The following is a 14,274-nucleotide window of genomic DNA, read 5'->3' on the forward strand; positions in this document are numbered from 1 at the left end:
GCTCCAAACCACAGCCCTCCCCCTCCCCTGGCAGTAGCATCCCACTAAGACCCAACAGCCCAAGTCCCACCCTAGCCCACACTGGGCATACCCGGTGGTCTAGTGGGGCCCACAGCACTCCCTAGGCTTCAGGCCTGGTGATCTCTGCATTCAAAATGATGTGTAATCTTGTATCACGCTGGCCTGTTATCAATGAAAAAACTTAAGCTAAATCTAAATCTCACCTGAATAATGAGGGTTCATATCTTGAGAGGTTTTCAATGAAGCCGAGATTTCTGAAATATAAAAGAAAGCCATCATAGTCATGGAAGACAAATGCACATTCACGTTCATTTGCCGTGAATGTATTTAACCTATTCTGTTTAATACTGTGCAGCGAGCCAAGGAGCCATAAGGAATATATTTTCAACAAACCATGATGTCACGTGAAAGCTTTTCAGCTCTCAATACCATGCACCTGCTCAATACATTTATAGAAAGCGAAGGGACAGAGATGATGTCATGCAGCCCTGTCATACAAGCACTGTCCCAAATCACTTCACACATACAGAAAAAGACAGGGACAGAAAAGAATGGTCAGCACTGTTTCCAGTGCTGACAGTGCTGACAGGACGAGCCAAAAAATAAACAGAAACTTACTACCAACTCCATTGGAACTTCTGAACCTGTTTTGAAACAACATGGTTTAGTTTCCATCTGAGTACTGGAATAATCAAAAATAATATTCTTAGAACAGGAAAATGCAAATTAGAAGCCCTTTTTTATTTTTAAACTAAGCCTTTTTACATAGTGAAGTCTGCAAGGTCTCACCTTTTTCTGGGCTTGGGAAAAGCAAGGGAAAATGAGGACAGCTGTTTAATTAAACTGGCTAGGCATGCAGTCAAGTCCATACCACAGCCTCTTACCATCCATGCAGCCCAGGCCACGGCGCCGCCAGCTTGCTGGGAGAGCTGCGTGCACAGGGGAGGTGGATTTTTCCAAAGCCGTTTCCATGGGTAAAATAGCAAAAAAGGCCTGCGCTATGGCCGTAATTTTCAAAAGCATTTACACCCATAAAACACAGTTTTACATACATTTAAATAGGCTTTTTTTGGAAAAAATTATCATGGGGGTTGGTTGTATGCGTAAACGTGTGTGTGGAGGTGATTTTGCGTGAACTTGAAAAAGGAGTTCCTGGGGAGGGGGAGAATTCAATATCCGTGCACCATCTTGATTTTCGAAAGCACACGCATTAATGTCTGTATGCGCGTCGACACTTGCTCACGAGCAGGAGAAAATGTGTGCATGTAAAGCGAGCAGACCACTCATGATCCAAGAGGACTTATGTACGTTAAATTTACTCTGAAAATTAGGACTGAAGTCCGCATGAACTTTCTACACGTGGATTTCAGGCCTATGCAGGCAATTTTAAAAAATTACCCTCTATATATGTGGTAAAAGTATATAGGCAGGGCCTTTGTATTTACCACAGTAGGGGTAGGCATTCCTGGGGGGTTATATTTATATGCACATACATTTGTAGTTTCAAAAGCAGATGCAGATTTTTCCTCAGAAAAACATCCCACCTAAATTAGGTGCTGAAACGTGTGCGGGTAGATAGTCTGGGATTACTTTTGAACGGGAAAGTGCCCGCAGACTTTCCACCAACGCAAAGGGGTTTACAATTATTCCCTAATCTGAATATCTGCCTGTATTTTCAGGTGTTTCTAGTAATAAAAAGCACAGCAAATGCAAGAAATGGCTTTTTTTTTTTCAATTTGATAAAATTCCTGAAAATGAAATGCAATAAAATCAGGCCCTTGCTTATGCCCATTGTCTGTAACTCTGCCTGTAATTTCAAGACCAAAAAAAAAGTTAAAAGGAACCCTTCTACAAAATCACTGCTGCTGAGGAACACGCATCATTAGCTGACTGAGATCCCAAACAGAGAAGCAGAGCACTGTGCTTAACTATTAAAGATGATATTCTTTTTCAGGAAGCCTTTTCTGCTACCCTGGAATCATGTTATTGTTTAATTTTAAGATTTTAATATGTTTTATTGTTATTTTATTGTTTAATGTATTTTAAGTACTTACTTATAATCCACTTTGCATGTGCCATTATTAGTGGAAGATAAATATTTTAAATAAATAAGTAAGCGTCCAGCTGGGTTATTTGGAGCTCCAAAGGGATTCCGAGTACACCCAGTGAAGAGTTTCCTGCTCTACATCTCAGGCTCTGGAGGGTTACCTCCCACGCTTTCGAAGAATCAGGCCCCAGGGGTGTTTAGACTTTGCCAGGACTTAGCTGTCGGAATGAGTGTGACTCCTGCCATCGGAGGCAGGAAGCGGCTGGGATTTGCCTGCATGCTTTGGAGTTTTAAAGAGTAGGCAGGTAAATCTTCATGGAAAATGCGTGCAGCTGTAACTTGTACAGGTAGGTCTGGTGGGATCATTCTTACAATGGGCTTGTGCGTGCAAGTCCACTTTGAAAACTGGTGTGAGGGATGCATACGTTATACCAGCGTTTCTCCCAGAGGGATGCTGGACACTAAGCCAGGAGCTACGGTAAAACTGTGCTCCTCCTGGCTTCGCTTAGGAGTTTTCGGGAGGGGGGGGGGTAGGAGAAGGCAAGGCAAGCAATTGGGCTTCACTATCGGGTGGGCATGTTTGAGGAGGACAGGCTGCAGCGGAAATTATTTATATTACAGAGGCTCATGGAAGCAGGGGATTTAGTGGGGTTTGGGGACTTTTGCTTTTAGCTGCAGGGAGAAGGGGGATCCCACAGGAGGGCTGGTAGCTCCACCTCCCAATGTTTTCTTCACCCTAACAGATGGGGGATTTATGTGGGGGCACAGTAGCGCCCCTCCCCCTCCCCCCATTCCCCCCCAATGCTACATTTATTTTGCAGCAAGGACAGAAGGGGGAATCTCACAGGGGGCTGTCAGCATGCCTGCATTTCCATGTGAAAAGAGGGAAAACATTCAATGACATGGGGAGTGGTTAACCAGTGAATTTGAGGCAAGAGACGTCTGGGCTAGCCAGGTAGATTTCTCTGGCTAGGGCCGAATATCAGTGCTAGATGAATAAACTTTAACCATGCTCCTGGAAATGCCCCAGCAGCACCACCTCCGTTTCATCCAGTTACATTTTAACTGGCTTAACGACTTGCGCTGTGAAAACTGCTGCAAGGGGTGAGGAACTCAAAACTTAGGGTTTGTTTGGCTTAAGTCCTGAACTCAGCTGGACAAACTCTTTTGAGTATCAGTCTGTTTCCTCTCTTATGTAAAAGAGTGGTAAATGTAGCAAAATCCTCTCTTTTGCTCACTCAGTGCCCCATATCGGGGGATGGTGCAGAGGAAGCCATTCAATTCATTTGCAGGCGATGGAACCAATTCTCTGTTTTCTCTTTGTAGAGTAGTTATTGCTCTTCTGATTTTGACTTCATTTTTCCTTAATAGGCTCCTCATCCACCCAAGATTGTGCTCTAATTACTTGCATCAGCCTATGCTGCCGTTTTCTCTCTCTTTTCCTCTTTTTTTATGCTCTATTATCGTATTATTCACCAGAGAATGTTAATAATGGAAACAATATAAATAAAATGTAATTTTCAAAAAGCTGCCTAATTAAATAACATGAGTGACAATGTTCACAGTTATAGAGAAGGTTTTGATATCAATATCGGCATACTTACGAAGAGTTCCTGCTCAGACTGCTTTGACTGGCGGACCAAAACATACTGTTTTTGAGATCCTGGGGTGGATTAGAAAAATAACATTATTAATTTATTACCCATGCAATGCACTGTACTATTGATTTCTGTCCAGAGACCAGTTCAGTCCAGTTTGATTTACTGGGTTATTTCTTTGGGTTATTATAGGTATTGGTAGGGAAGCAGTGGTGTAATAATAAGAGCATTCCTGCTTCACTGGAATACACCAGCTGCAACGGCAATGCCGACATGTCACCTGTTCAGAGAGTCACCTGTTCAGAGAGTACTGTTCATGTACATGAACACGTGCACAATGGTCCCTCCAAGGAGTAACTAGGTATGTGCAAATTCTTTTTTCGTGTGAGCAACAATCTTTTTAAACCAACAATTTTTGAGCGCCAACATTATCATTGCATTTCTGTACATCAGCACAAAGAAAATAAGCATGTAAGTGACCATGTAAAACCTGCGAGCGATGCTCCAAAATATATGAGTGATCGCTCGCTTGCTCAGCTTAGAGGGAACTATGGGGCACACGTACAGTCACACAGGCACATTTGTAGGCAGCTCTGTGTGTTTTCAAGGGGCTTTTCCCTTTGGATGCGAGACCTTGATAATGTGAAATACAGCTATTTCTAAATCTTTTCATGAGGGTCATAGGTGTAGTTTAAAGTTTATGCGGTCCATATTCAAACACATTTAGTTGGCTAACTCAGAAGCTAAATGTATCAATGCCACAAACACAGTGTTAAATAATCCAAAAAATCAAAAAGGAACCAAAAAGGTTCACTCACTGTGAAAAACGTTTATGGGTGTACTATTCCTGAACTTTTGTATTTTTAATAATTATTTTTTGAAAATTTGTAACACCTACACAAACTGTGGAATTCTCTTTATGAATTTGTAACCAGAAAAATATTATTTTTTTGTAGAGGGGTTGGAAGGGTCTCATATAATCGTGTAGGCAACCCTGCCTCATTTGGCATGTTATAATCATAGAACCGCCAACCTCCTCTGTTTTTTTTGTGCCCTTCTATGCAAATATTGTGTTTCAAAACTTCAATAATTTCTACTATGTTTAAAATGACATCCAGTACAAAATGACTCAACTAGATGCAGGTTGTTCTTTGTGGTTTTCAAATACCACGGCACCACCATTGATGTTCAATCAACTATGATATCTGATCCTTCTCTTATTGAGAACTAACTCTATTCTTATTACTGTATATCAGATCTCACAAGTTGTCAATATCCCAACATGTACATGTTTCGGACGCGGATGCGTCCTTCCTCAGGGGATGTTCCGGCGAGTGATGTTTAAACCCGCTGTTGAAAACAAAATCAAAATTTTAATGTGTAAATATTACTTTCCTTAAGTTGCTTTCCTTAAATATCTGAAGAGGCACCCCTGAGGTTCGCGCCACTGCTGGTACTTGAGTTGGGGCCATGCCACGTGCGTGCCCTTAGGCTGCTGGGAAACATGGCAGAGTGTGGCGTCTAGTCGGTCCGGGGATGCCGGAGGAGAATGGCACGTTGACGCCACAGCAGCCAAACATCCAACAGGCAAAGAGGGAGTCGCCAAAGAGGTAAGGTGGACGTAGTGGAGACGTCGGGCAGTGACTGTCGCAACAGAGTGTCTTAGAAAAATTAATAAACTTCAGATACAAATGCTGCATACAGTTCTAAAAATGTTTAATCTTCTTATTCACAAAAAACATCCTGCACCAAGGAGGACTGTACCACAGCCAGCCGATTGGACTCTCCAGATCACAAATCACTTCCTGGGCTTAAGCTGCAAAGGAGGATTCCTGATACTGAAATTGTTCCTGTGCCTGAATAAGAACGGCTCCAAAAGAAGAAATGCCCTGGTGAAGGGAAGTGAGGGCCGATCAGATAACGTCAAAAGTGACCGTCTCGGGCTTTTCTTATGATGGAATAGCCACGGCCACCATGGGGGGTGGGGGGCGGGGGGGACAGCAAAGGCTGCCAATACCAAACTCATCCCTGGTCCTTCCACAGTGCAAGAAGAGGCGAGCACTCCACCACACGCTACCGCAGTGCTCCTCTCGTCACTTGCAGATCTAGATTCTGGGCAGCTGCTACTTTCACCATCCACTGGTGTGGAGTGACTTACCCCCCAATCTCACAGAAGCGGCTAACCACACAAGGAGAGGGGGACTCCTGCTGGTAATTGAGTTGTCACTATGATCCGATTGTGGGGAGATGATCCTGAGGCCCGGGCTAAGAGAAAATCAGCCCCAGAGCTGTGAGCTGAACCTTCCGACTGCAATGCTTGAAGTGGCCTCATCTACTCCAAAGGACTCGCAAATCCAACAATAGTCAACTGGCGACCTGGGAGGGAGCTCCAGCCTGTAGCAGGAGCATCCCTTACCCTGCCTTTACATTTCCTAATCATCGAGGTAAGGAAAGAAGCAATAGTTCAAAAGAAAAAAGAGACACTAGGAGCTGGAAATGCGTGGCTGGTTCAAGCCATCATCTTTACCCCTGGGAGCTCCTTTTTGAATTGGGTAAAACTTTCCTGACAGGCTGTCCTCAGTTAGTGCAGTTAAATAATAATTCTATCCACTTTTGGTCTTTTCTGTTTAATACTTACAAACCCAACTCAGAAAGACAAATGATACAGAATTCATTACCACTGTGACATTGACCATGTACAGCTGGATTTACCATTAGGTCAAAACAGAGACGATGATGTCAATACTATGACCAACTGCTTAGAGGCTACAGTAGACTAGATGTGTAAACAAGTTAAAACCACATCCCACAACAATATATATATCTGCGGTTACTACATGAACATTAACTTTGAAAGAGATGTAAAAATTATCGATATAATTTTAGATTGCAGCTAAAATCATGACAGCCCAGATTTCAGAAATGGTTACAGTCACTTTATTTTTACATTACAACAAATTCGGCAGATGTGTCCTTTTCTGGACAGCGCAGATCTGGCGACCATTATCCATGTATAACACCATGCATTGAATTTTGTAATGTACTGAGATTTGACTAAAAAGAATACAACAAAGATACTATTGTTACAAAATGCAGCCGCTTGTTTATTAATGGGAGCTAGGAATGTGCAGCCTGAAAATTTTCAGTTCAGTTCATTTTTTAATTTTAGTATGGGACTGAGATGGGTTTGTGTTTTGGTTCCTTTAAATGTCTTTTTCAATTCACTTTGTGTCATGAACTGAAGAAATAAACCCATTAAACTCCAAACCACACCAAAAACAAAAAAGAAACTCCAAACTGGGCCTTCCCACGGCCTTCCAACTGCCCTTCCACCCCCCAAGACACATGTGAGGCCTGGGAATACCCAGCTGGCTAAGCTTGGCCCTTCTGACCCCCCGCCAATGGCCCCATCTGCAAATCCTGGGGCCCACGCCAATCTGGCTGGGCTGACCTGAGCCCAGCTGGAGCCTCTACATGCTCCCCTACTCTTCCAGAACCATGTGCCAGGGCTGAAAACCTCCTTTCCTTGCCCCCACTGACCCCCCTTCCCACAGGTCCAGGTAAAAATAAAGAAAAGGGTAAGAGTGAAGCAATTTGTTACTGCCCTGTATGTCAGTGACTTAAAAATGGGGTCATTTTTATTATTATTTATTGGATTTAATATATTGACTTTCTAAAATAAACAAGGCCATTTACAATAAAATAAGGGGCATAAATAAACGCTACAGAATGCCTAAAGAAATACATTACAATACATAAAAATGCAACCACAATAAATACAGCAATAAGCAGGTTAGCACAATCATATCAATGTGCATTTTTAGGACACGTTCCCTGCTTGTAGAACTCTCTGCCTAGAAAGGCTCATCTATGTATTGAATATATATGCTATTTATAAACCTCAAAATATACGCAAAAGTAAGGGTCTGCAAGTGAATTTGCACAAATAAAAAAAGGGACAGGTCATGAGCATTCCAGAGTGTGCAATGGAGAAATTACTTACCTGATAATTTCATATTCCTTAGTGTAGACAGATGGACTCAGGACCAATGGGTTTATACTCCCCTGCCAGCAGATGGAGACAGAGTCAGGTTTCAAAGCTGACGTCACTCTACATACACCCCTGCAGTGAACTCAGCCCTTCAGTATTCTCTTCAAAAGCCACTTTGGACCTACTAGTGAAAAAACTTGATTACAAATATGATTTAAAAAGATAACCGTAACTGTACTCAACCAATCATAGTCCAAGAAAGCAAACCGGTAGCCGATCCAAGATGGCTGTCAGCAATGAAACACGTAGATGGATCGGTGTAAAAAAGATTTTTATTGAAGCTTGCCCAAAAGCTTCAATAAAAATCTTTTTTACACCGATCCATCTACGTGTTTCATTGCTCTCAACCAATCATAAACATTGAACCCCAGTAAGAATACAGGTGCCCTGATCGAGGGACTACATGATGGCTTACTCATAATCTCTTGGATTCAATATCCACCCCAGGAGTGAATCCTTGGCACCATTCTTGGGCAGCTGAGAGCGGGATGCTGAGTCTATCTCTCTACATTAAGGAAAACGAAATTATCAGGTAAGTAATTTCTCCATTTCCTAGTGAGTAGCCACATGGACTCAGGACCAATGGGATGTACAAAAGTTACTCCCGATCAGGGTGGGAGGCTGCTTATGGTCCGGTTAACACTGCCCTTGCAAAGGCTGAGTCTTCTCTGGCCTGTAAGTCCAGGTGACAGAACCTGGAGGTGTGTAAGGACCACCACGTCACTGCTTGGCAGATATTGACAGGAGACAGCTCTCTAACTTCCACCCATGAGACCGCCTGAGCCCTAGTGGAATGAGCTTTGACCTGAGAAGGTAAAGGCTTTCCTGCCTTCATTTAGCCTCCCGTGACCATCTCCTTAATCCAGCGAGCTATGGTAGCCCACGAAGCTAGTTTGCCCTGCTGCCTTCCACTGTGAAGGAAAAACAAGCAGTCCCGTCTTTCAGACCGGGTCTGAAACTTCCAGATACCGCACCAAAAGTCTACTGACATTCAAATGATGGAGGAGGTGGTATTAGTCTTCTTATCTAAGGATGGCAATGAAATGGACTGATTCGAGTGAAACTCCAAGACCAACTTGGGGAAGAAGGATGGAATGGTATGAAGCTGTAATGTTCCTGGAGTCATCTGGAGGAACAGTTCCCGGCACGACAATGCCTGCAGTACAGAGATGTGATGTGCTGAGCATATATCCACCAGGAACACCATTTTCAAAGTTAATAAATGCAAGGAAAGACTGCACAGCGGCCGAAAGGAGAGCCCCGCCAAAAATTCCAATACTAGATTAAGATTCCACAAGGGAACCGGCCACTGTTCGGGTGGTCGAAGGTACTTAACCCCTTTTAGAAAACGGGCCACATCCAGATAAACTGATGGCGGGTACCGTTCACCTTGCCCTCACTACCTGCATCCTCAAGGAGTTAAGGGCCAAACTTTTATTAAAGCTGTCCTGCAAAAAGTCTAGAATAAGTGGGATTTTGAGCGCCTGAGGGGGGACACCACGTTCTTCGCACCAGGCCTCAAATACTCTCCAGACCCTCACATACGCTAGGGATGTAGAGAATTTTTGTACGCGGAGTAAGCTGGAAATTACCGCCGCAGAATGTCCTCCCATCATCAGGCAATCCCTCTCAAGGACCGAATAAGACAAACTAGTCAGAATAGAGTCAGATCCTCGTGCAGAACCGGTCCCTGCTGTAGCAGGTCCTTGTGCAGTGGGAGGCATAGGGAGGGTCTCCACATACCACAGATGCTTGGGCCAATCTGGAACTACTAGTAGGACTGTGGTGCTCAATTCTGCGAATGACCCTGTCCAGCAGGGGCCATGGAGGGAAGACATATAGCAACTCTTCTTCTGGCCAGATCTGAATGAAACCGTCAATCCTCAGGGACCACTGATCTCTTTGTGACTGAAGATTCAGGGAACCTTCGCATTGTGAGATGGAGCCAGCAGATTGATGCTGGGAGGCCCCAGTGATTTACTATCACTTGAAAGGCTTAGGCTGAAAACACCCACTCTCCTGGATCTAGACTCTCCCTACTTAGAAAGTCTGCTCTGATGTTGTCTTTTCCTGTAATTTGGGAGTCAGAGATCATCTGTTTATGTATTTCCGCCCATTCCAAAAGGAGGTCTATCTCCTGTGACACTTACCGGCTCTTGGTTCCACCCTGGCGGTTGATGTAGGCTACCATAGTTGCGTTGTCCGACATTACGCGTACCGCTTGACCCTGGAGTCTATGGCTGAATTGTAGACATGCTAATCTGACTACCTGGGCTTCCATGCAGTTGATGTTCTAGAGGGCCTCTTCTTCGGTCCAACATCCCTGGGCTGATGGTTCCTGACAGTGAGCTCCCCAGCCACAGAGACTTATGAGGACCAGCCAGTTCGGTGAGGACAGTGACATGCCCCTGCTCAGATGAGCTTCCTGCAGCCACCACTGGAGCCGAGAGCACATGCCCATCAGCAAGTGGAGGCAAATCGAATAGTCTTGAGACTGCGGGTTTCCAAAGTGACAGCAGTGAGCTCTGAAGTGGTCGCATGTGTGCCCTCACCCACGACACCACATCCAGGGTTGCCACCATCAAACTGAGAACTTGCAGATAGGTCCACACCATCGGACGTATCGTGCTCATCAACTGATGCACCTGGAACATGAATTTCCTTATCCGCATGGTCGGAAGGAAGACCTTGTCCTGCTTGGTGTAGAATTGGACTCTCAAATATTCCAAGGACTGAGAAGGCTTGAGTCTGTTCTTGTCCAGGTTTACAACCCAACCGAGTTCCTGTAGTGAGGATGTCACCTTGTTGGTCACCTGGAGACTCTTCCATGGATTTGGCCCAGATCAACCAGTTGTCCAAGTACATGTGCACCAGGATTCCCTCTTTTTTTTAATGCTGCCACTATGACCACCATAATCTTGGAAAATGTCCTGGGGCAGTGGCTAGGCCAAAGGGCAGTGCCCGGAAATGATAATGGCGACCCAGTACCGCAATGCATAGCAAACGGTTTTCTTGATGGATTGGAATATGTAGGTTAGTTTCGGATAGGTCCAAGGAGATTAAGAACTCTCCCGAATCTACGGCCTTTATCACGGAGCTTAATGTTTCCATGCAGAAATGATTCACTTGTAGATGTCGGTTGACATTCTTGAAGTCCAGGATGGGGCAAAAACCATCTCCTGGCTAACTTTCTCTTTGTTCCTGTAGTCCCTTCCCCTGTCCCTTTTTGATGTATTTTCTACCTCAGTTCGGATGTAAACCGGTATAAAAAAGAATTAAATAAATAAATAGATAAATAAATAAATAAAAGAAACCTTCCTCCTTGAGTATGAAGAAATAGATGGAGTAATGCCCCATATTTTCCTGGGCACAGGTACTCGGATTACAGACCTCATCCTGAGGAGCCTTAAAAGAGTAATCTCCACTACCTGCTTCTTATGCTGGGAGTGGCAAGGAGACATCATGAATACGTCCCGAGGAGTTCTGTGAAATTCTGGTGCATATCCTTCTCGTATGACTTCCAGTATCCATTTGTCCGAAGTGATCTTGACCCACCACTGGTAGAAGAGGGACAGCCGACCTCCTATCTCCTCTCTCACTGCTGGATCCAGTGGGTATAGAGCTTCTAACGCTCATCCCCCTTTAAAACTTGCTTCTGGGGCATCCCATTCCAGGTCAATCAACTCCCGAATGGCTTCCAGTATTGGAAAGTAGCAAGAGGCTTTCTGTAGGGAGATCAAAATGGGATTCTATATGGTTCCAACAGAATCGGACTCCCAGCATCTTCAGGGTCTGGGAAACCAAGGCCGGCATTCCATCTCTATGGAAAAACCACATCATGCTTTGATATGGTTCCAACCCAGGGGGAATTTCCCCTTCTTCCAAGGAGTCTGGATCATCCTCTTCATCTGAGCCATCTGGGTCCCTACCAGGGATGCCCTTGGTAAGGTGAGGCAAGCCTCGAGGTCTACAGATAGGACTGGCGGAGGGAGGGCTTACCGGCTGAGCTTCTGCTTTGACAGGGGCAAGCAAGGTAATAGACTGCGCCTATACGAAGGCTTGTAGATCCTGGAAAAATTCCATCCAAGAGAAGGTAGCTGGGTCCATGCCTAGTCTAGGAGGTACTGGGGTAGGAGCCACTGAATTTCCCTCTACTATGGATGACCCAGTCAAGGGAGTACTCAGATCCAGGGTACTTCCAGTTAAGGCTGTGGCTAACCCATCCTCTGAATAGGAGGAGCTGGGCTTAGCAAAGTCCGGAGAGGTCAGCTCTACTTTAACTTCCTCTCAGTGCTGAAATAAGTTGGAATCCAGATCAGACTGTGAAGCCCTAATATGACAAGAAACACAGAGAGAAAGGCACTTCTGTTTCTTGGCTGCCAGCGCCATTGGCTGCGTTAACTATATGTTCTATCAGCTTGCGCTTAAAAATTTTATGTGCACAGATTTCGGGTACCTAGGCAAGGCTCAGCAAGGCACACGCACAGCCCATGTGCCCGACTATTCCTCGTTCTGTGCTTTGAAGTTGTGTGCGTATGTATGCGCGCAACATTATGCATGTGGCATGTGCGCAGAGCTGACGCAGTGCACGTACTGATTTTCTATGGAGGGAAATACGGCGTGTGCAAGATGGCATGGCCTACCACATGGTGTGCCTACCAAGCCTGAAGCCATTCAACCCATTCGGAAGCCCACTTATCCTTACCCTAACGGGATCGGGAATGAAGTCGGTATAGTATGCCAAGTAAGGAGACTGGAGGACGTTTTCCTGAAACCCCTCCAATTGTCTCTGAATCGGGAGGTAAATTTTAAGCAACAAAGTCCATGCTGGGAACTGGCTTCTAGACCAAGGCATACTTCTGAGGGATCTCGGAAAATCACCTCAGTAATACTCAGTTGGGGGAGGGACCTTTAGGTATCACTGCAGGAGAGAGGGACTCAATTTCCTTCAATTTAGAATGTAGAATTTCTCCTTCCAAAAAATACAGTAATCCCCATAGGAAGAGGGAATACTGAGAAGGGCTGAGGTCACTGCAGGGGTGTATGTGGGGTGACATCAGCTTTGAAATCTGACTCCATCTCCATCTGCTGGCAGGGGAGCATAACCCGTTGGTCTTGAGTCCATCTGGCTACACGCTAGAAAATTTGATTTTAACTCCTTGCACGTTGTTTATATTCTGTGTTTTACACTTTGCTATATGCTATGCTTTACTGTTTGAATTTTGTTTTGTTATGCTTGTGATGTTAACTATTTATTTGTTCTGTTCCCCACCCTGGGCACTGTTTTGTGGAGAAGTGGGATATAAATGCAATAAGCATTAAACTTGATTGATGCCAAATGTGCTTTAGTCATGAAGAACAAAATTCTTCTTTCTGTATTACCGTCAGCTCTGTGATTTAATTTTTCTAAGTTAACGTGTTGACCTAAATAAATAAATTAAAAAAAACCCAAAAAACATTTCAACAGTATTTTCTTATTTGATTCTCTCTTGCTAAGATGAGATGAATTTTCTCACACTTTAACGTATGTCTCCTGAACCTACCTCTTGAGATTGTCTCAGGTAGTCACTGGTTTGTATTAGGTGTTTTTCAATCTCCTGACAGTTCAGCTGCCGGTTCAAGTAACTGATCCGTTCCAAACCTGACCAAGAGGAAACAATATCAGAACTTTAAAATTCAAAGAGAAATAGGAATGTTTAGATATGATTCCTATATACTAATATATTATTAATATACCAAAAAATGGAGATGGGTGTATTGTTCATAAGAGATAGCCTAATTGTACAAGCTCTGAGCCAGTTAGACCAAGAAGAGTGAACTTCTTTTCCTTTGTGGTCCAACAAACAAGATTTGAGTTATATTTTATGAATCTTCTGAGCTGGAAGTTCAAGTTCCAGCCTTCTAGCCTTGAAATCAGGAAATGAGCAGTGAAAGGACAGGGACAGAGAGGACTCCTCTAATTTAAACTAATCTACATTAATGGAAGCATGAACAAAATTTTCATGCTTTAAGGGATGTATGTGGTTATATTAAATATTGATGCCAAACTAATAATAGATATTTTAATAACAAAAATAAAAAGCAGCAGCTTCTTTTTCCCATCCTTCTACAGGACTTCACATTTTACAGTTGCCAAGTGCCACATCTGTCACTGGCATTTACCATGAAAACTATGGAAGACTATTCTGATCACCTTGAGTAAATTGGTTTGAATCTTGGATTTTTTTTTAAATGTGCAGAGGTTAGAAAACTACCAATGGTCAAAAAACCTTGTCGGAATCAATACAGTAAATCTTTTTCAGGGGATGAATATAAGAATTCAGGTCACCTCAGTTGAGCTGCTCTACAATGCAAGCATGCGTGGGAGAATCTGAAGGGCCTCCACCAGAACCAAATGCTTCCCTGCCTCAATATAACAATCATATGTATTTGCCTCTAGTAACATCAGCATAAATGAATAGTATAGGCCTATCTGGAAAGATTACCACAGTTGGTAGAATCATCAGAAAGAGCAAAGCATAAAGCACACCCTCTCTCTGTTACCATAATACTATAGA

At 43.8% G+C, this 14,274-nt stretch overlaps 1 protein-coding gene across 1 annotated transcript in view; it reads right to left on the bottom strand.

Moving 5' to 3' along the window:
• Positions 1-14,274, bottom strand: part of TRPM6 (transient receptor potential cation channel subfamily M member 6) — a 187,192-nt gene that overhangs the window by 45,627 nt on the left and 127,291 nt on the right. Inside the window, exons 14-17 of the mRNA XM_029615982.1 lie at positions 13,261-13,358; positions 3,673-3,731; positions 640-665; positions 225-275 (exon numbers count right to left, since the gene is read on the bottom strand). Coding sequence (XP_029471842.1) covers positions 225-275; positions 640-665; positions 3,673-3,731; positions 13,261-13,358 — 234 coding nt within the window. The remainder of the gene's footprint in view (positions 1-224; positions 276-639; positions 666-3,672; positions 3,732-13,260; positions 13,359-14,274) is intronic.

Source organism: Rhinatrema bivittatum, chromosome 1 (assembly GCF_901001135.1).
Source record: "Rhinatrema bivittatum chromosome 1, aRhiBiv1.1, whole genome shotgun sequence".
In the NCBI taxonomy this organism is placed as follows: Eukaryota; Metazoa; Chordata; class Amphibia; order Gymnophiona; family Rhinatrematidae; genus Rhinatrema; species Rhinatrema bivittatum.